The 23,386-nt window shown below is 42.2% G+C and overlaps 1 protein-coding gene across 1 annotated transcript; it reads left to right on the forward strand.

Annotated features, from left to right (window-relative positions):
• The first annotated feature begins 3,077 nt into the window (after nt 1-3,077).
• LOC133503517 (atrial natriuretic peptide receptor 2-like) lies at nt 3,078-21,980 on the forward strand. The gene is made up of 23 exons (XM_061825223.1): nt 3,078-3,143; nt 5,195-5,285; nt 6,767-6,899; nt 7,938-8,061; nt 8,270-8,374; nt 9,138-9,240; nt 9,401-9,546; nt 9,648-9,720; nt 10,381-10,525; nt 11,313-11,399; nt 11,521-11,664; nt 12,052-12,173; nt 12,245-12,389; nt 13,813-13,861; nt 13,973-14,074; nt 14,227-14,346; nt 14,488-14,581; nt 16,553-16,640; nt 16,715-16,854; nt 17,399-17,551; nt 17,685-17,783; nt 18,826-18,917; nt 21,870-21,980. Exons 1-23 carry the CDS (start codon nt 3,078-3,080, stop codon nt 21,978-21,980), a joined length of 2,532 nt encoding a protein of 843 aa, XP_061681207.1.
• The last annotated feature ends 1,406 nt before the right edge of the window (nt 21,981-23,386 follow it).

The following is a 23,386-nucleotide window of genomic DNA, read 5'->3' on the forward strand; positions in this document are numbered from 1 at the left end:
GAACAGGGGGAAAGGGCTTTTGTACTGTACAGTATACCTGTAAAAATTCAGGTTTCAGTTCAGAGTTCCCACCTCAATAAAGTTGAGTGGTTTCCAATCATAAAGTGCTGCATAAGAGTGAGGACTGTTCAGCTTCCAGCTGTCTGCTGCCACTCGCAATTTTTCAAAGCCAGAAACATGTTCACTACTTCAAAGCATGCAGTGGTAGCCCGTTTTATTGCCACTGTCCTGTAATTATGCATTCTCTAGAAGAAAAAACAAAATTCTGCCCATTCTATGGAACATCGTGTTTTCGTTTGCTCCTAATCTAACACCAAATAGAGAAATAGAGTGTATGTAAAAAAGTGAAACACCCACATTGCTATGAATTAACCGCTTGCCAGTTGGATGTGATCAAAAAAGAATAATTTTTATGATGTTAAGGAGTGTGCAAAAGCCTCTGTTTTCAGATACAGCACATCTGTGGCGAGGCGCAAATGCCGGCAGTTTCTGATTTTCATGCAAGTGGAGTGTTTGCTGTGCATTTTTTGCCAATTTGGCAGATCAGTCTGGACCAAGTTGAGCCTTGTAGCGCCGAAAGAGGATGCCCTTGGGGATGCATGGAGTAGAGGGACAAATTGCTGGCAGGAAGTTGGTCTAAACTTGGGTCTATACTTGGACCACTTCTGACTGCAGGATAAACTGCAAGACTATCGCAGTTTGGGGGAGTTTGATCGTTCCAAAGAAACTTAGATATAGTACTCAGTTCTGTGGACAGTAATATTTAAATCGCCAGCGGATTCCACCCGCTATTTAATAGGGGTAAACATTTACATTGGAATTCATTCACTCATAAATACATGGAAATATTTTTACTTTACTCTGTCCACAACTTGAGCATGTATCCAAAATCACTGTCAGATTAATGATGTGTGTACTGACTAATATTCTTCACACCACTTGTGCCCATGAACTGCAATCTACATCAACTGTGCCTCTATTTCCCTATATAAAGATGTCTGTCTGATGCATCGCACCCAATACTTGGAGCTTAACAAGATTACTTTATCTTCTTTTCAAAAAGTTGGCATTATTGGAAATCGTGTTAAATGCAAAAGGTGACATGGTAATCATGTTCATCATTTTTAATGTCCAAAGTTAAATTACTGTTGCACAAAATGTGTGTGTGTGTACATGTATATATCTATACTTCCATCAATTTTCTTCACCGCTTATCCTCACAAGGGTCACGGGGAGTGCTGGAGCCTATCCCAGCTGTCTAGGGCAAGAGGCGGGGTACACCCTGAACCTGTTGCCAGCCAATCGCAGGGCACGTGGAGACAGGTAGCCGCACTCACAATCACACCTAGGGGCAATTTAAAGTGGCTAATTAATGTTGCATGGCACGGTGGATAAGCTGGAAAGCTCCAGCACTCTCCACAACCCTTGTGACGATAACCAGCAAAGAAAATGGATAAATATTGATAGCTAGATAGATAGATAGATAGATAGATAGATAGATAGATAGATAGATAGATAGATAGATAGATAGATAGATAGATAGATAGATAGATAGATAGATAGATAGATAGATAGATAGATAGATAGATAGATAGAGTGAAGAAAATGAGTATTTGAACACCCTGCTATATTGCAAGTTCTCCCACTTAGAAATCATGGAGGGGTCTGAAATTTTCAACGTAGGTGCATGTCCATTGTGAGAAAGATAATCTAAAATGAAAAATACAGAAATCACAATCCATGATTTTTTTTAATCATTTATTTGTGTGATACAGCTGCAAATAAGTATTTGAACACCTGAGAAAACAATGTTAATATTTGGTACAGAAGCCTTTGTTTGCAATTACAAAGGTCAAATGTTTCCTGAAGTTGTTCACCAGGTTTGCATTCACTGCAGGAGAGATTTTGGCCCACTTATCCACACAGATCTTCTCTAGCTTAAACAGGTTTCTGGGGTGTTGCTAAGAAACACGGACTTTCAGCTCCCTTTCAAGATTTTCTATTGGGTGTTGGTCTGGAGACTGGCTAGGCCACACCAGAACCTTGATATGCTTCTTACGGAGCCACTCCTCGGTTTTCCTGGCTGTGAGCTTCAGGTCATTGTCATGTTGAAAGACCCAGCCACGACCCATCTTCAATGCTCTGGCTGAGGGAAAGAGGTTGTTCCCCAAAATCTCACAATCCATGGGTGTTGTCATCCTCCACTTAATACAGTGCAGTCGTCCTGCCCCATGTACAGAAAAACACCCCCAAAGCATTATGCTACCACCGCCATGCCCCATGCTTCACAGTAGGGATGGTGATCTTGGGATGGAACTCATCATTTGTCTTCCTCCAAACATGGTTAGTGGAAATATGACCATTAAAGCCCGGGTGTGATCCCTGTAAACATTCTAAAATAGATATAGTAATGAAAAATACATATAACAGTATTCACTTCAATGTCTATACGGGAAAAAAAAAAAAGTGAGCGCAGAGCACGTCATCCATGCACAAAGTTGTGCAATTGAGTGTCCCTCGACATCCAAGTGGTCCCCATATTAGTCGCGTCATCTGTCCTTGACGTCATCGTCACTTCCGCCGTTGAAAACGCACAGTGCCTGCTACTAGGAAGCCGAACAATAGAGATATAGCATCTGATTCAGGATAATACATGGAGTAGAGGTGGACATTTAAGGCGGACTAACAGTTCTTCTAGGTTCAGAATTGAAAAACCAGTTGCCCACTCTGCCGTCGCTTCTGTCTACTGTATAAGTTGATAAAATATACTGTAGATTGATGCATAACTTCTTTACAGTAAAAAAAAAAACTTCAAAATAAGCTATGCAACAATTGATTTATAATTCTGTTTACCAAGGGATAAACATCTAGTTAGTTCTGATTGAAGCTGATTATTATTGACAATTTACACGCACACAAAGATTTCATAACTCAAGATGATGACTTGGATTTTGATTGGAGAGCCACTTGTTCTGATTGGACAATTGGGGACAGCAAAGAGATGGCTGCAGGTCAAGAAGGTCACGCACACGCAGGCAAATGTGAGGTCACTCCCTCCGTCACCTATGTGATGGTCCATGAAGACCCCAGACTCGGTCATGGCTCTGTGGACGGCAGCATCCATCTTCCTGGCTTTCTTTCTGGTGAGTTCTCACACTATACATTTATTCTGTCTTTGATCATTTATTCTATCAATTATAATTGTGTTTAGTTGAAAAATGTATATGTATCAAGCATAATAAAATTGGAGATCTTTGCTGTTGGGTGAAACAAGGGTAATGTTGCAACATTATTAAATAGGCATAATACTCGTGTGTGTGTGTGTGTGTGTGTGTGTGTGTGTGTGTGTTGTGTGTGTGTGTGTGTGTGTGTGTGTGGTTTGTATATCACTGTGTTGGTGATTGGTGACTTCAGCATGACAACTTTTGGGGGAAAATAACATTGCCGTTCGTTTTTATTTTTAGTAGACATAGACAAGGTAATCGCAAAATTTCTAAATTGTTTATATTCAGCCTTTCCGATGTATCGTGTCCTTTATTTGAGTGTGTATTTTTTAAATTCAAAGCAGGACTTATAGAGAATGTGTTGTTTCTGTTGTGAAATCTTTTAGAATTGAACTAGATGGGTTGCACAAGTGTGCACATCATCTTAAAGTTTAACTTTGGATGTGGCTGTATTTGATCTCCAAATCTGAGACCGTGGTCCTCAGTCGGAAAAGGGTGGTGTGCCCTCTCCGGGTCGGGGATGAGATCCTACCCCAACTGGAGGAGTTCAAGTATCTTGGGGTCTTGTTCACGAGTGAGGGAAGAATGGAGCAGGAGATCGACAGCCGGATCGGTGCAGCATCTGGAGTGATGCGGTCCGCTTTGGTGAAGAGGGAGCTAAGTTGAAAGGGGATGGTCTCAATTTCACAGTCAATCTACGTTCACACCCTCACCTATGGGCACGAGGTGTGGGCCGTGACTGAAAGAACAAGATCCTGGATAAAAGCGGCCGAAATGAGTTTCCTCCGCATTGTGTCGGGGCTCTCCCTTAAAGATAGGGTGAGGAGCTCGGTCATCCGAGAGGGGTTCAGTGTCGAGCCGCTGCTCCTACTCATTGAGAGGAGCCAGATAAGGTGCCTGGGGCATCAGATCCGGATGCCTCCCGGACGCCTCTCTGGTGAGGTGTCCCAGGCATGTCCCACCAGAAAGAGACCCCGGGGACGACCCATGACACACTGGAGAGACTATGACTCTCGGCTGGCTTGGGAACGCCTTGAGATCCCTCCAGAAGAGCTGGAAGAAGGAGCTGGGGAAAGGGAAGTTTGGGTTTCCCTGCTGAAGCTACTTCCCCCACAAACTGACCCGGAGAAGCGGTAGAAAATGGATGGATGGATGTATTTGCGTATTGAATTAAACACATTCAAATTCATGTTAAATGGGAGTTAATTAACACTAAATAAAGTTCACATGTTCATGTAGGCTTTCCCTTTCTGATGTTTTCATTTTAATTTTTTTAATTCATTGTTTAACAGTATAAATTTACCATCATCTCAAAATAATTCAATACACAGACATGAATGTCTAAACCACAAGTAACAAAAGGGAGAACACCCCTGAGGGAGAATGTACAATTTGTGCCAAATTAGCGTTTTTTTCTTCCTTGTTGCCATGTGACTCATTAGTTTTACACAGTCTCAGGTGTGAATTGGGATCAGGTGCATTAAATTTGATGTATAGTTTTCACATTCTCATACGTGTCACTAAAACTATATAACACACATATAATATACAATTTAACCCATTTTTTATTCTTCCCTATTGACCGCTAGAGTTCACATGGTTGTGGTCACTTGACGACATAGAGGTTCGCTCGTCTTCGGTGTGGGCAGTTTCAGTAGGAATGTCATTATGAATGGTTGTCTGTCTCTATGTGCTCTGTGATTGACTGGCGGCCAGTCCTGGGTCTCCCTACCGGCCGACATATGTCACCTTGAATGGACTCCCAATTCCCATGGCCCTGAACTGGATGTGTGGTGAAGATAATTGATAGCTCATGGTTCTATTATCTTACAGTTGTTGTCCATTTTGGCTTGAGTTTCCAACTACGGTTCTGGGCCACATTAAGGGAAAACACATAAATGATAATGTCCTATTGAGTCCTGTTGGCAGACATTATACCCTTGTTGTTTTGTATAAAATTATTTGTGCAGGGTGTTCACTGTTGGCACGATCTAGACAACACAGAATACGACTGCTGGCCAAGCAGCAATCCAAATGATTTCAACATGATCAGCTGCGGCGGTATGTGTTATTCCCTGTGGCTTTTTCATGAAATGGTCTCTTTTTTAAGTATCTGCCAATTAGTTACTGCATTGAACTATTTTTTTGTTAACCCTTGTTAAAAAGATTATGTTCATTGGGGGGGGTGATTCGTTTTGAGTGCAACTGGAGGCATCACAGGTGATTGCATTTGTGTCAGTCATGTGGGCAAAGGAGTTTTGTTGGAGAAAAAATCCTCGCAATCACAATTTAAAAAAAAATTATTTCAAATGGTTTAAAATGTCTGGCTTTGATGCTTGACTCTGGTTCTGAGTGTGAAATAAAAGTGCTTAAAGGTTAAGTGTCATACCCCTAAACATTCTAAAATAAATATTATAATGAAAACTACAAGTAACATTATTCACTACAATGTCTATACGAAAAATAAATATAAGAGAGGAGAGGTCGTCATCCATGCGCAAAGTTGCGGTAGCCATATTAGCTGCATCTCCTGTCGGTGACGTCACACTGGAACATTCACCATTGAAAACACGCTATGCCACCTACTATGGGAGACATGCACCTTTTGACGCGGAAGCTCTTTTTGAAGAAGAGAACGTCTCACCACTGAGTGAAGTGACCAGGCCAATATTACCCTATTGTTTCGAGCCATATTTAGATGATTTGCAGATCATGGCCAAACCGCATGTGGCCAAACCACCTCCCTGCCTGATCCACCTCCGCGGCGGTGATAAACACCGCCGCCCACAAGCGATGATGATGCCACGGCCAAACCGCCTCCCCGTCCGAACCACCTCGTCGCGGCCCGGCGCCACGACGAGCCACCTGGTGGCACTGCGTCCGCCGATCACGGCCTCGGCTGAGGTGGCGCATCGACACATTTAGCACCCCTGATTTACGGATTACGTCCCCCACCCCCATTATTATTTTTTTCAGTAGCTGTATACACACCTACCTGTCATTTGGAACCCATGAAGCTCTTGTTCTTTGCACCTGTTCAATCCATTTTACATCATCCACCGGTCTTTTGGAAAAGTATGAAGAGCGCATCCATCCTACCAAGTGTTCAAGCAATGTCCAGCAATACAACGAGTCAGCATTTTGGCTAACACAAAGGAACAAAGAGCTACCTTCCAGCAGGTAAAACTAGTATAAACATATGAAACGGCTTGAGTGCGCTACTGCCCTGTACATCACTTCCTGCTTCTTCTCAAAAACAAATCCCTCGAGAGGATTTTCATGGCGGGAGTTACAAAGAGCCATATATGTCAAAATCATGCTTTGTGGTGAAGAACCAGATGGGTCCTTACCGGCAGCCATTTTTTCATTAATAACATACTGAAAATCATGCATTTCATGACAGTGGACCTTTAATTACAACAGCCTGAAGGAAGACAGTCAAGGAGACACGCACTAAAGGAACTAAAATGAAATGAACACGCCTCTAATTGAATGTACACAAAGTTCCTTTGTTACATGCATGTGTGTTGTGGTCGGGTCAGGTCTGGAGATGGCTTGGGTGCAGCGCCCTCCAGAGAAAGCCACCAACGGGGAGGAATTCAATGTTTCGTACGCAGTCACGGCCTCAGATGCCTTCTATGACTACGCTGTACGCAACAAGATTTTCCAGTTCAGGTGAGTTTCATCAACATATGGAATGCTGAATGTCTGCTGTAGCCAGGTTGTTCATGCGCGCACATACACACAAACACGTGTACACTCACGTGGACGCGCAGACCACACAGATCGTTTTTTTTTTTAAAGTTACGGAAATACAGTCACGTAAATTATCTTGAATGACTTACTGCACATGTGGAATGGTGGAGAATTGATTAGTACAACTGCCTCACAGTTTTGAGGACCTGTGTTCCAATCTGGCCTAGCATGTGTGGAGTTTGCATGTTCTCTCTGTGTCTGTGTGGGTTTTCCCCAGTTACTCCATTGTCCTTCCCAAAAATGAATTAACCCATTCATGGGCAGGGTGGCAATTTTTTGCCTTATTGAGATAAAAGTCTCCTAATAGGCCACAATCAAGGAAATAACACTTCTTTTTCATTCATGGTTAAGTTATATGATAACTACTAATTTATACTCTCGTCCCAAAAGTCTAACTGCTAACTTTGAGAGATGAGTTATCCTCTCCTGATACCAAATTATGGCTTCAGATTAAAACACTTAAATGTTGTGATATACTGAATTATATAATGCATGAAAATCATGATGTCCCAAAAATGGGATGCTGCCCACGAATGGGTTAATTAATTAATACATTTTCCATATTTTAAAAACATTAATTGGAGAATCTAAATTGACCTTCGGTGTGATTGTGAGGAAGGATGGTTGTTTGTTTCTATGTGCTCTGCAATTGGCTGGCAACCAGCTCAGGGTGTACCCTGGATCCTGCCTTTAGATCGCTGGGGAGGCTCCAAGCACTCCTGTGAGCCTTGTGAGGATAAGTAGCTCAGATAATGGAGGGATGAAACTGAGGGATTGGTGTAGCTCCCCAGTATGTATCAGTGTCAGTCTAGTAGATGGCAGCAGTGGCTTTGACCACAGCACTGTCAACAATATCAATACCATATCAAAAACCACCCTGGGTGTAAGATTGGATTCAGAGAAAACTTTGCCTGAATGATTGATGCCATTCATAACCAAACTGCTTTTTTCGTTTAGTGACGCTGAAGATGCGAAGAGGTTCTGTCACGAGCACGAATGTCCCTCCAACTGGAACAACGCCAATGAAATCAATTGCTGCGTGCACCACGCCAACATCCACTCGTGTCCTTTGGGCCTCATGGTCTGTCTCGCACATCACCAGTGATGTTTCGCCAAATGCAGTTTCATACAGTACCAAGTTGTTCTTTTTGTTTCAAAGACTCATTAATTCCCCATGGGAATTTCAGAGCTTTCAAAATAGTCTGTCAAGGGCAGCAGAGTTACAACACATTTATTATAAAATTGACTTGAGAACATTGAATAGTGAAGTAAGAGTCGTTCCTTTACAGAAACAAGGCGGCATCTGTGGCCCGTGGATTCCCGATGATGGCAAAATCGTGACTCATACGGTGTCCAAAGCAGGCAAGATGAGCCAGAAATACTGGACGTCAAAGGTGAGCATTCATCGGGATTGATCTTGAGCAATATTGGAATTTCAAGATGATTGGCCCCATAATCTGGCAGCATGGTGGACTAGTGGTTAAAACGTCTGCCTCGCATTCAAGAGCTTCTGTATTTGAGTCTCAGCTAGCCCTTCTATGTGGAATACTTTGCCTCCCTCTGGCATTTTCAAAACATGCACGTTCCGCTGATTGAAGACTGCCAATTTTCTGTAGTTTAAATGTGAGTGCAACCGATTGTTTCTCGATATGATTCAGTTGGCGAGCAGTCCAGGGTGTAAACCCACCTCTTGTGCAAAGTCAGCTGTGATAAACTCCAGATGATCCATAACCATAGTGTGAACAAGCACAATAGGACATGGAATCATCCTTAAATAGATCCATTCTATGAATATGGCCGTATTGATGGCTCTGAACATTTATCATTTTAAATGTAGTTTTTAACATACTTGTCCTCAGAAAAGGCCGAAAGGTACACATTCACATTCTTCAGTCATAGTGTCAGGTGACACCAAGTTGTTAAATGAAATAAAACTGAATACTGCAATACAATACAATACACGCCTTTTGCATACTTGGTATTACAGTTCATCAAGAGAACTATATATTATCGTAATGGTTAAAAAATTATGCTATGTAAATTGAGTGTCAGCTTGGTCATTGGTGAGTTTTTCAGTAGGATCCATTTTGGGCATCCACGACCATGCGTTTGTAGTTTTTGTATCAAAATGGTGATATTGACGTATGTTCCATGCAGGTGGTGCTAATCCATGTGGGCGTCACTTCAGTCATTGCTCATATCAAAGTGGGACAAATGCATGCAGCACTGGAATCTAAAGTGCTTGTGGTCAGTGCTCAAGGTCAGTCGGCATGGCACTAATGATTAGATAGAAGCATATTTACACGAAAGGATGTACCTTCATGGCTCAGCAATACTACAAGTATAACTTTTTAGGAGGACAGCACCTTGTGCATTTGTCTACAGTTTATCTCTGTAGTATTCAATTCCCAATGTTCCAGTGTGTGGGGATGATGTCTGTGAGGTGGAGGAGAACTGTCTCAACTGTCCTGCAGACTGCGGCATCTGCCCCATGTCCATGGGCATCAAAGTGTCCATCGGCCTCCCGGTCGCACTTTTCAGCGCCGGATTCATCTTGACCATGGTGGTAAGTGTGTTTGTGCATTAGCCTCCCTCTAAGACCCTCACAAAGGGTCACACGCTGATTTGCGAAGCCTAAATATTTGTTGTCATTCCTTTTCCCTCCAGTGGCTTCAGTACCAAAAACAGAAGATGTTTTGGGATGAAAGCTGGATCATAGACTATAAGAGCATAATATTTGGTAAAAGTGCCTCAGGATGAAGTGTGTGACATTAATGTTTTGTGTGTGGGTGTATACTAGCAGTTGAGCGGCTAAAATATTTTGCAGTGGACTACAACGTGAAGCGATTAGTCGATGAAATCATTGATATTTTCTTCACAGTAGTTCATTTGCGCACAAAGTTGGTTAGCAAATCTGCCTCACAATTCTGAGGACCCGGGTTCAAATCCAGCCTTCCCTGTGTGGAATTTAAAAGTTCTGCCTCTATGTGGCTGGGTTCTCTCCGGGTACTCCGGTTTCCTCACACACCCCCAAAACATGTGCGGTCACTTAACTGAAGATTCTAAATTGCCCAAAAGTGTGAACCCTAAAGAAATTGTGACCGAATGGCATTAAAACAAACAAAAAAAAAAATAGTAACTATTAGTTTAGCCAAGCTAGTAAGACTAACCGCTATTTTTGATCCACTACAACAAATTTTCACACTCGGTAAATCTCTGAAGATTGGGTCACCTTGTTGGTCTGACATTTGGCTATTTTACAGTGTTACGGTCCAGCAAATGTAAATTGCTTGAGTGGAAGACAAAACGTCAAAGTTGTGATAAGCCAACTAATCGCTTCAACCTGTATCGTGCACTCTTACAGTACATCCAACTCATATCTGACAATCTGGTGCTACAGGCAGAGTGTGCGGCACAGACTTTGGCAGCACAAACAGCGCCCAGCATGTGAAAAGCACTTCAAATGTCAGTCAGTTGACTGACATAACCATGTGCACCGGCGTCAACACCTTCTTCAAGCAGGGCTTCATCCAGCCTGGCATCTTGTAAGACAAAGAGAACAGCACCCAATACAGTTTAGACCTCCACCAAAGTTGAACTGGTGGTACAGCTGTAATTTTTTGTTTCTTTGTCTGACCACATTATGGCGAATGATACTTTATGCAATCAGGATCATGCAAGTTGACAAGAACTTGGAAATAGATGCCAGTAATTAGACTTTATTAGCCACGTACAATTGCAAAAAAGTCCAAGTTAACTCTCATCCATCCATCTATTTTGTATGCTACTTATCCTGTTGAGGATAATGTAGAGCTCAAGCACTGAAGTCAGGTGAATGTATGACAACACCATCAGTGACTAAATTGACACTCAGTGAACTCTAATTTTCATTAAGATAAATCCGATCAAACAACATACCCAACTTACTGAACACATGGGATACGTGTAAGATTTTCAGTTGGAGGGCGGAGGGCATTGGCAAACCTCCAATGTGATTTGGGCAACAAAAAAGTAATTTCTTTTTTTTTTTTCAAGTAAATACGTTAGTTTGCAAGCGACTTCACGCGATCCAAGCTAGATCACAGCCATTTGCATTTGGAAGCCAGGAGGTTAACACGCCTGCTTCAGTCGGTTCGGGTATCACCATTGACCTTCCTCTATAGAGTTCACATTTTCTCTCTGAGCTTGTGTGCCTTATGTGCTACCCTAATTAAGATAAGTGGCATAGAAAATGGATGGATTACTCGAAATAGATTATTATTGATTATTCCATGAAACCTGTGCTTATATTTAACAAGTAATCCCTTTTTTGTTTCAATATTTTCCTTTTAGTGATGGCAGAACAGTGGCAGTCAAACACATTCAGAAGAAACATTTTGCTCTCTCCAAAAGTATCAGGAAGGAGGTGAAAGAGGTCAGGTGAGAACAAACATGTGACACGTTTGAACTGATTTTTTTTTTCAATTATTTTATTACTAGCAGCAGAAAAAAAAGTAGTCCCACGGTTCATACATGAGCTAAATGGTCACATCTTTTGTAGACAACTGGACCATCCAAATCTTTGCAAGTTCATCGGGGGGTCCATTGAGGTTCCGTATGTGGGCATCATCACAGAACACTGCCCAAAAGGAAGCCTGTCTGATGTTTTACTCAATGATGAGATCCCAATCAACTGGGGGTTTAGGTAAGGAACACTCGCATAAAACTACAAATAAAAGTTAGCTGTGTTAAATGCGGTGGATGTCATGTGGCAGAGCAATTTAAGTTGCAATAAAAGACCGTGATGATACAAATCTACCTTTATAAAGATAATCATGTAAAAACAATGCTCAGTTTCAGCATGTGGTTATTATTTGCAGCAATGTGGGACCTGACTGCATCATACCAATAATACCGTTAATATGTGTTACTGAAATATAAACAATACCGTACAACAATCTACAAGCCCAACAGAAGTTACGTTGGTAAATGAATTCTCTTTAACAGTGTCAATCAACTGAGATTTATCTGTAGTCTCGCTATACGACTTCAGCTCTTGACACAAGAAATGTGATGTAATGATCGTCTCCAGACTGTCCTTTGCCACCGATGTTGCCCGTGGGATGTCCTACCTGCACCAGCACAAGATGTTCCATGGCAGACTTCACTCCAGGAACTGTGTTATTGATGACCGTTGGGTTTGCAAGATCTCAGGTAAAAATACAATCAAATAAAATATTGAGTGCTGTACAGTAATCAGTTTTGTATTTTGAATTCACATCTAGATTATGGCCTCACAGTCTACAGAAAAGAGGACTTTGATGCAGTCAGTAACGGGTTCACTTGCGGAGATGTAAACCGTGTCTACTGTGCTCCAGAAGTCCTCCTGGGGAGTAGCTCAACTATGACACCCGGAGCAGACGTATACAGGTTACTGCTTTAGTTTAAGTTTTGTTACGTTTTCCTGCATACTTTAAGTGACAGTGGAACATCTTCCATCAAATGTGTTGTCTGAAAATGTTTTAAGCAAGAATGTGCCTCCAAAGTCTCCCATAACTGTTGTCATCTCAACAGTGTACTGTAGTTTTTGTTGTTGTTGTTGAGTCACTCGAGGCGCCTGAGGATGATCCTCAGAAGCGCACGACTCTCATGTGGGAGGTTCTGTAGTTCTCCGAAGGAGAACCCCAGTTGTCGGTGATATCGGGCAGACTGGAGTGCAGGGCACCAAAGCCAGAAGTGCTCGGCTGATTCTTCATCTTCACCGCAGAGACGGCACCAGTTGTCATCGCACTTCCCCGTCAAAGGTTGCCATCTTTGGACGGAGGGGTGGAACCAGATAAGATCGACAAGTTCTTTCTTGGACTATTGGGATTCTTCCTCCGGATTAGATCGGGAGGGGACGAGGGAAAGTATACCGGGGTGGGTAGATGGATAGGGTTTGCAACTTCTGCGGATGATCGCTTAGGCGCATTTGGGCGCTGAGGGGAGTGATTGGTTGGGGAAGGGAGGACCCGAGTTTGGCCTGTTGTTGTTTTTGTACCTTCCTTTGCAACATTTAATCAAAAAGATGGAGCACGTTCGACGTGTAAAGAAAAAAAGGAACACACTCAGGAGGTTATGTGAAGTAAGTAAGGTGAGCTATATTTTGCAAGCGGGATATGGAGCATAAGAAGCATGCCTGATAGGTAGGACTTATTTTTAAGCAAAACAGCCACAGCATTTGAGTGTGGAGACAATGGCTTGATTTTACATCATCCTCATTTTACATAATTGCTGAGTTTTCTAATCTTTCTATTTTGGTGGACTGTTTTCTGTGTCAAATTTAAGACATTTATTTTAAAGTACAGAGGCTATGCATGCAAATCCAGGCTGATGTGGCCTAAGTGTGTGGCGTTTGCATGTCTTTTTGGGATTTTATTAGGGTTTTTCTGGTTCCTCCCACCTGCAAAAACATGCAGGGTAGTTTAACTGAAGGCTAAATTGTCTGTAGGTGTGAACGTGAATGGTTGGCTTCATTTTAATTTGACAGTGACATTCAATCAGCAGATAACTCTGGAAAGTAGTGAGACTTCATTCTCACTGTAAAAAAAAAAATACCAGACTAGAGTTCTCAGTTTGTATTTTTTTTTAATTTTAACGCAAACATCTATGTGATGAAACAACTTTGAATTACGTGAATTCATTTTTAAATAATTTATGTATTAATATAAACATTGATTAAACTATGACTTCAATGTTCCCTGTTAAGGTTTTATGATAGACAGGTTTGACCCGTATTTAGTCCCATCGCCATGATTTTGTATGAGAAAGATTGCAATTCATGGGTCTTTCCTTTTTCTGTCCTGCCTGTCAGCTACGCCATGATCCTGGTTGAGATAGCCACTCGCTCTGACCTCATCTCAGTAAGTGTAGTGTTTGCCTTCTCCTTCCTCTCCCCTCGGAGATTACGGCCTGTGGCTTTGCTTTCATGTTGACTTTGTAATGAGCACTTTTCTCGGCGGTAACAGGACCAGGCAGACGGAGTGATGATGGACATCATGTGGCGCCCTCCACTGCCTGAACTCAAAGCGGGAAAAACCGACGTGGACTGCCCCAGTCAAGAAGACTACTGTGAGGTGTGTTATCACTGTCGTGTATTATTTATCAAAATAACATCCTCATTTATTCACTGTTGTTTTTGTGAGAGTATCACCAAATACATGCAGTTTGTGCAAGTGTGCCTGATGCTCCAGCCTGTAAACTTATTTCCGTATGCTTAACTTTGCAGCTTATCAAGAGGTGTTGGTCTCACAACCTCACCACGAGGCCCACATTTGAGCAGGTCAAGAAGATGCTGGACAAGATGAATCCACATAAAGTCAGCCCCGTGGACATGATGATGAACCTGGTTAGTTTCACGTTGTTCTACAGTAAAGACTTTATCCAACTGCACAAAAGGTGGTCTCCTGAGTAACAGATTGTTAAGAAATGCGACATTTTCATGTTTGATCCAGCTGGACTTATAACATCAATTTTCATGAATTGTCAGATGGAGAAGTATAGCAAACATCTGGAAGCCATAGTTGCTGAGAGAACACAGGACCTTCTTCAAGAAAAACAGAAGACGGATCGCTTGTTATACAGTAAGTGCTGCATGGCTTTATTCCACACAAATAATTTGGAAGGCAAGCTGCAATACATTTTAAAAAATTGCTGCACATCTTCTTTCAGGGTCAACACAGTGGACTGGTTGTGAGCATGTGTGTCTCACAGTTCTGAGATTTGTGGTTCAAATCCTTCCTGTGTGGAGTTTGCATATTTTCCCTGTGATTTTTCTCATACCGAAGCTTCCTTCTAAATACCAAAAACATGCATGACAGGTTCATTGAAGACTAAATTGTCCATAGTTTGGAATAGCTGTTTGTGTATATGTGCCCTGTGATTGGTAAATAGTAACTGGAATGCACTGACAGGGAGGATAAATTATGCAAACACAATGTCTTGAATTTATGCACTCATTGGTCATCTAATTTTGCCTGATCTTAACCTAAATCACAAGAACGGTTAGTCTGCTTTAATTAATACCACAAAACAATGTTGTTGTTGTTTTCTCATTTAAAATAACAAGCACTGGACAGAGGAAATACTAAGTGAACCCTTGGCACTGATGACTGGTTGGCAGTTCTTTGGCGGCAATAATGTTGACCAAATGTTTCATGTAGTTGCAGGTCAGGCACGCACAACAATCAGGATGAATTTTGGACTACTCCTCTTGATAAAAGTGTTGCACGTCAACACGATTCTTGGGATGTCTAGTGTGACTCGTTCTGTTGACGTCATGGCGAAGCATTCAGTCGAGAAGTGACGGGACGAGTTGGCAGAAACAATCAAAATCAAACAGGTCCGAACTAAGGAAACAACAAGGGGTCCTCGGAAGAATGGCAGTCCTAACATGTGACTTTAGAGGTTACGAACACTGTGCGGTGTAATCCTATTTACCTACCAGACGCGTTTTGGGAGTTTCATGCGGCGTGATTATAGAGAAAGTCAATGCAGTTCGCACGGATGGATGAGAACCCGCTGTTGCGAATGACAGTTGTGATGTGGCACGGATTACGTGGGCACACGCAAATTCACCTCTTTTGCTCGAACACTCGAATTGGGACTAGCTGAACTCGTCTGGGAAGAAACGTTGTCGGCGCCTCCCGGAGTGGAAGTTTCTGTCTGTGCAAACTGCTTTGACTTTCTGCAACCCCAATTCCAATTAAGTTGGGATGTTGTGTTAAATAAAAAAGAAAATAGAAGACAATGAATTGTAAATCACGTTCAACCTATATTTAATTGTATACACTACAAGTACAAGATAGTGGTTTATTTTTTTGGTAAGTAATCATTAACTTTGAATTTTATGGCTGCAACACTTTCCAAAAAAGATGGGACAGGGTCGTGTGTACCACTTTTACATCACCTTTTCTTTTAACAAGAATCAGTAAACATTCTCGAGTTGAGGACACTAATTATTAAAGCTTGGTTGGAGGAATTCTTTCCCATTCTTGCTTGCAGCGCCCTTGTTGTATTTTACGCTGCGTAATGCATCACACATCTTCAATGGGAGTCAGGTCTGGACTGTAGTCAGGCCAGTCTAGTAAAAGCACTCTTTTACTACAAAGCCACGCTGTTGTAACACATGCAGAATGTTGGTTGGCATTATCTTGCTGAAATAAGCAGGGGCGTCCATGAAAAAGATGTTGCTTGGATGGCAGCATGTGTTTCTCCAAAACCTTAAAAACAACAAAGACTACGGCATTCAATTTTGGTACGAGTTTATTCATACAAGTTACTTTTCCTTCCTCTGTAAGCAAATGTTTTTAATCACAGTGAATATGGCTGAACTGCCATAAAAGCAAACTCCCCACTTTGCTTTGCTTTACAGCTTAGTGCAGAATACTGACCCTGTCAGTCCACTAAATCCAATGAATGAAAACACACTTGATTTTGCTCCTCTCCATTAATGTACTTTATGCCAGCAGCAACTTCCTCCTTCCAATCTTCCCAGATGACCGACAGTCTGAGATTCTCAAGTTACAACATGATTTACTGTATTTTCTCTTCAGGCATGTTACCAAAGCCGGTGGCCGATGACCTTCGCCAAGGTCGAACTGCAGAGGCTCAGAGTTTCTCCAATGCTACTGTCTACTTCAGGTTTGTCATGAAAGTTCAATTCACTAGTGTACTAAAAACATCTTACTGAATCTAGATTTGACTCCCCGTGACAGTGACATTGTGGGTTTCACACAACTGTCAGGGGCGAGCACCCCCCATCAGGTTGTGGACTTCCTCAACCAGCTCTATACCACCTTCGACGACATCATTGACAATTACGATGTGTACAAAGTGGAGACCATTGGAGACGCTTGTAAGTGATTCATCATGTCCCTGTACTTAAACCAAAAAAGAAGAAGACAAAATAGTGTACAACTGTACCTCTCGAGCATAATGCTCTTGTCATTGTGTGAAATTGATTCATACCTCGGGGTAAATTTAATTGATCACATTTGTGAGTAAATTGAGACAATATAATTATTTCAACTTTATTTAAAGTGGTAGGCTGTGAGATCATTCTTCTGAAAAATAGTGCCTTGGCTCATTAAGTATTGGGAAACATTTGACTTAGATCTCTGTATATATTTATACAGCAAGACCAATAAATCTTCAGGATCAGGAAAATGTGATCCCACAAGAATATCATTACTAACAATGAATATACACATAACATAAAACATTTTATGACTTTGAATAATCGTGCATTAACTGAGATGTTAGAAGTAGCATAGCTCATGCCGTGGTGTCGCACACATCCTCTGTGACTTGATTGTCTCAAATGTTTTACTCCTCTTCAGCCCGTTTTCAAAAAGTATTTCCTTCTTTTAACTGGCCTTGCCGATGGCTGGCTGAGACAGACATGGTGGTCTCAGGGGTCCCCCAAGAAAATGGCATAAATCACGCTGGAGAGATCGCCAGCATGGCCTTGGATCTGGTCAATGTTTGTCACGCGTTCAAGATCCCCCACAAGCCCAACACACAGTTGAAGATTCGTGCAGGAATCCACTCTGGTACTTTTTTTCCACACCACTCCCTCAACTAACTTAACTTAACACCTTAACATAACTTGTGTGTGCTAAATGTAAATCATAACCAAAAGATGAGGCAACTGTCATCTTATAGTTTGGTGGTTTGTTCCTTCAGGACCTGTTGTTGCTGGTGTGGTTGGGACCAAGATGCCTCGTTACTGCTTATTTGGAGACACGGTCAACACGGCATCACGGATGGAATCAACGAGTGAAGGTAATGGAGGATGAAAAAGATAAATATATGTTGCACGCCAACACTTTTGATTTTAACTTATTTTATGACATAATATTGCTGTATAAGGAGCGACGCATTTTTTCCCAATTTAAAACAGTTACCAGGCATTTTTATGACAGTCAAAATCGATGCAGCTCTGTTTGCCCATGATGGCGGCGCTGCATGATAATGTTTCAGACAACGTAGCCTGGCCACTACTTGAAGGTGGCTTTGGATCTTTGCCTTGCCTGGATGATCATTTCATGGGTGGAGAAAGCTGGGCTACATTTGCAGCTCGGTGTGATGGATTTAGGTTTGTTGTGAAAGACAATCTTTTTATGTAGTTGTTCACATTACGGGTGGAACGGTGGTTCAGCTGGTAAAGCGTTGGCCTCACAGTTCTGAGGACCGGGGTTCAAATCCCGGCCCCGGCTTTGTGGAGTTTCCATGTTCTCCCCGTGCCTGCTTGTGTTTCCTCCGGGCACTCCGGTTTCCTCCCACATTCCAAAAACATGCAACATTAATTGTACACTCTAAATTGCCCCTATGTGTGATTGTGAGTGCGGTTGTTTGTCACTATGTGCCCTGCAATTGGCTGGCAACCAGTTCAGGGTGTACCCTCCCTCCTGCCCGTTGACAGCTGGGATAGGCTCTAGCACTCCCAGCGACCCCCGTGAGGATAAGCAGCAAAGAAAATGGATCGATGGGTGTTCACATTACAAAAACAAATGCGCTTCTGCTGTGGTTGGAGCACATTTGTGACGTCATACACATGCGCACAAACCAAGATGCCACACTGTGCGTGCACACAACCTTCAATTCATCGTGTTGATGCAAGTAAATACGGTACGTACACTCGCACATCTCGTCATGATGCTTATGTGGCAATTTGAAGTATTTTGTGCAACCGGATCCGATATTAACTCATGTCTATCAGCATCTTCTTTTGACCACTGACCGTTTTCTGCTCCTTTGACCCCCACCCTCATTGCTTTACACATAGACTGTGAGTGCATGTTTCTTTTTTTTCATGTTTGCAAAGCACTGAAGATCCAAGTGAGTGGAGCCACGGCTGACCTGCTTCACATGTTGAGAGGATACATTCTAACCTGCAGAGGGACACTCAATGTGAAGGTAACATGGGTGCTTGAAATTCTTCAAAATGTGCTCTTTGTGCTAGAGTTTTGAAAGAATTGAATGAATGAACCAAATTTCCCTGTTTTTCAAATGTGAGAGGAAGCCAGAGTACCTGGAAAAAAAGAACCCTTGCAAATCCTACGCAAGCTTGGGGGGAACATGAAACTAAAAGAAAAGAAGAAAAGTCTGACATGAACCGGGCCCTGGTGGTAAAACTAGATTGACTTCTACTTACAAGAACGCAGCACAGAGTTGTTGTTGTCGTGATTTTCGACACTAGATGCCCACTCGTTTCTTTGTTAATGTTTGATCCTGGCAGTGGTCGGCTATTGGGGCAATAGCGGTGGATTAAACCCAGGCCGTTTGTGTGGAAGGCAGATGCATATACTGTACTGCCACAAAGGTAGTAAGGCTAGAAGTTTAGGAGCAGGGTTTAAATTATTCTACCACGGAGTAGATGGGAAGAGAAATGGAGTAGGGGTTATTTTAAAGGAAGAGCTAGCTAAGAATGTCTTGGAGGTGAAAAGAGTATCAGATCGAGTGATGAGACTAAAATTTTAAATTAAGGGTGTTAAGTATAATGTGGTTAGGGGCTATGCTCCACAGGTAGGATGTGACCTAGAGTTGAAAGAGAAATTCTGGAAGGAACTAGATGAAGTAGTTCTGAGCATCCCAGACAGCGAGAGAGTTGTGATTGGTGTAGATTGTAATGGACATATTGGTCAAGGACACAGGGGTGATGAAGAAGTGATGGGCAAGTATGGCAGGGATCAGCTCTGAGCCCCTTCCTGTTTGCAGTGGTAATGGATAGGCTGACAGATGAGGTTAGACTGGAATCCCCGTGGACCATGATGTTCGCAGATGATATTGTGATATGCAGTGAAAGCAGGGAGCATGCAGAGGAACAATTAGAAAGATGGAGACATGCACTGGAAAGGAGAGGAATGAAGATTAGCCGAAGTAAAACAGAATATATGTGCATTAATGAGAAAAGTGCAGAGGGAAAAGTGAGGCTACAGGCAGAAGAAATAGCGAGGATGGACGACTTCAAATACTTAGGGTCAACAATCCAGAGCAATGGTGAGTGTGGTAAGGAAGTTAAGAAACGAGTCCAAGTAGGTTGGAACAGCTGGCGAAAGGTCTCTGGTGTGTTATGTGACAGAAGAGTCTCTACTCGGATGAAGGACAAAGTTTACAAAACAGTGGTGAGGCCGGCCATGATGTACGGATTAGAGACAATGGCACTGAAGAAACAACACGAAGCAGAACTCAAGGTGGCAGAAATGAAGATGTTGAGGTTCTCACTCGGAGTGAGCAGGTTGAATAGGATTAGAAATGAGCTCATTAGAAGGACAGCCAAAGTTGGATGTTTTAGAGACAAGATTCGAGAGAGCAGACTTCGATGGTTTGGACATGTTCACAGGCGAGAGAGTGAGTATATTGGTGGAAGGCTGCTGAGGATGGAGCTGCCAGGCAAAAGAGCGAGAGGAAGACATGGATGTGGTGAGGGAAGACATGAGGGCAGTTGGGGTTAGAGAGGAAGATGCAGAAGATAGGCTAAGATGGAAAAGGATGACACGCTGTGGCGACCCCTAACGGGACAAGCTGAAAGGAAAAGAAGAAGAAGTTTTAAAAAATTATAAATAATATATAAAATAATATACGGTGGATCAACTGGAAAGCATTAGTCTCACAGTTCTGAGGACCCGCGTTTAATCCCGGCCCCGCCTGTATGGAGTTTGCATGTTCTCCCCGTGCCTGCGTGGGTTTCCTCTGGGTACTCCGGTTTCCTCCCACATCCCAAAAACATGCAGCATTAGTTGGACACTCTAATTTGCCCCGAGGTGTGATTGTGAGTGCAACTGTTGTCTGTCACCATGTGCCCTGCAACTGGCTGGCAACTAGTTCAGGGTGTGCCCCGCCTCCTCCCCGTTGACAACTGGGATAGGCTCCAGCACACCCCGTGACCCTTGTGAGGAAAAGCGACTAAGAAAAAGGATGGATGGATATGTTATCATTGTGTAATTATTATTATCTAATGACATAATGCATGTCATTTCATAGATGTATTTTCTGTAATTATTATAATCTAATTACATAATGTACATAATTTCATATATGTATTATATAGGCCCCTTATCTCAGTGGTTAGAGCACTGGTTTGGTAAACCAGGGGTTGTGGGTTTGTATCCCACTGGGGCCTCCACTCCCTGAGAAGGCTTGCGGCAGGAAGGGCATCCGGCGTAAAAATTGTGCCAAATATATATGTGCGTTCATCTGAGATGACACGCTGTGGCGACCCCGAAAGGGACAAGCTGAAAGAAACGCCATTATATATAATATATACTGTAGTTATAAAATATAATAAGGTCACTGATGGTGTAGTGGTACACACACCTGAATTTGATGCAGGCAGTGTGGGATCGATTCCCGCTCAGTGATGGTGTAAATTTGTGCCCTGCAACTGACTGGCGAACAGTTGAGGGCCTACCCTGCCTCTTACCCATTGACAGATGGGATAGGCTCAAGCACTCCTGCCACCCTTGTGAGGATAAGCAGCTAGGAAAATGGATGGATTCTTCAAGTGATAGCTCACATTAGTGGTGGAAAAAAAGTCACAGGGGTGGGGGTAGACTTTTTATACCCACTGTATTTGATATTGGGGGTGTGGCAGAGAGACAATAAAAGTAATTGAAACTTTCCCTCTAAGGATAATAAACGTTGGCTGTGTCCTTCCCATTGAATCATTTCCTATGCTTGTAACCTAAGAGCTGGGGTGTGGTCAGTACTGACCTTTGGGGGAGGGGTCTGCTCCATTCAAATTGATGTCTTTTAACTCAGACACAGCCTCAGCTGTTGCCCCACCCTCTTCCCCCGATTATTTAAAATTCAGAAGGACACCTGTTCGTTTCATCCTCTCAGAACTGCTCACATTTTCACTTTCAACAGGGCAAAGGTGAGATGAAAACATGGTGGCTCGAAGCCAAGCGAAACGAGTGCACGGATCCGCTGCTCAGTACGTCGGAGATCACAGGAGGTCCCGTGCCAGTTAGTGACTGAAGCGGGCCACCATGTCCAAGATGTGAAGATACAGTACAGTATAAATAAGCACGTGCAGTGACTGTGTTGCATAAATGACACCATAGTTGTAAAGGCTCACTTGTCAGTGTCCAACTTTCACTGGAGCGAGCGGCTCTGTCAAACATTCTACTTTTATTCATACAATCTTTTATTTGAGGTTCAACTACTAGTATTTTATTTTTGTCTTTCTTCTTAGTCTGTGTTTTCCCCAGCACGCAGTGGCTGATCTCAATATTATCTACCACAGTGCTGATATATAATACAAAAGTGGGATCAAAAATGATCTAAAAAAAATAGAATAATGTTCACACTGGTTAGTTAGTGTTAATAATTTAACAATATGTTTATTATTTTGGTTGTAATATTCTGCACTTCACAATTCAAGGTTTAACGATGAGAGTCAAAATATAATGATCATAGTTTGACGATGTTGCGGAACAAGGTACAGTATCTAAATCACATCGAACTGTGAAAAATATGACAATAAAGCCTGATAAATTGAATCTCTTATCTCAGTAGTATAGAATATTAGATGTATATGTGAAAAGCTCCATTTAAACTGCGGAGTTTAACATGTTTTTTGTCATTATAAATGGAACAATTGTTTGTAGTATTTTACTGCTTATATTCTTGACATGTAATTGTTTTCGCAACGGTGTATCCATTCGTCTAGAGCTCTTTAGACAATTTAGACATCATGGTGTCCTGTATTCTCTGTGCTGTGAATAAATATACTCGCGTCTCTACACGGCTCCTCAATTTACAGCAGTTATGAAGGGTCAGATGGGAGTTCTTGAGGGTCGGGGGTGGGGGGGGGGTCAATTCCCCTTTAACAGTGTTCTGGACACTGCTCTTTGTTGCTATCAAAAATAGGAATATGCGATGCTTCAACTAATTTGCAGTCAGTCCCAGAAGGGGCTCTGGAATACAATGAAAGATTGTACTGAATGCAATTTTTTAAAATGTAACTAAGGAACACAATTTAATAAATACCATGAATGAAGCAAAATTGGGACAGAACACCTATGTCAAACTGGTGACCCGGGGGCCAGATTCGACCCACCACATCATTTCATGTGGCCAACAAAAGCAAGTTATGTGTGTTGATTTCGTGTTTCTTTTGAAAATGCCAAAATTACAAAATTGTCTTCACTTGCATAACATTGAGACATTGAAAGCATTTGTTTCCAGTCCCCATTTTAAAATAGACTTAATAATAGTTGAACAAAGTTGTTTTTTTAATTGACTTCTGATTTCAAAATCGCCCAATGTTTATCATCCACGTGTACTGTAATTATGAATTTACTAGTGTGAGGCAATTAGCATCGGTTAGTGAAGAGTTTTACGGACAATGTAAAGTGCATTTCTTAACGCACATACAAAAC

Source organism: Syngnathoides biaculeatus, chromosome 7, assembly GCF_019802595.1.
Source record: "Syngnathoides biaculeatus isolate LvHL_M chromosome 7, ASM1980259v1, whole genome shotgun sequence".
NCBI classification, from domain to species: domain Eukaryota; kingdom Metazoa; phylum Chordata; class Actinopteri; order Syngnathiformes; family Syngnathidae; genus Syngnathoides; species Syngnathoides biaculeatus.

What these genes read in the sequence shown, in the direction of transcription:
- LOC133503517 (XM_061825223.1), top strand. Translation starts at nt 3,078, where the DNA reads ATGAAGACCCCAGACTCGGTCATGGCTCTGTGGACGGCAGCATCCATC. An exon ending in TCTTCCTGGCTTTCTTTCTG is followed by an intron (nt 3,144 to 5,194) that starts GTGAGTTCTCAC and finishes TTATTTGTGCAG; the next exon opens with GGTGTTCACTGTTGGCACGA. An exon ending in AAGGAGGTGAAAGAGGTCAG is followed by an intron (nt 11,400 to 11,520) that starts GTGAGAACAAAC and finishes CATCTTTTGTAG; the next exon opens with ACAACTGGACCATCCAAATC.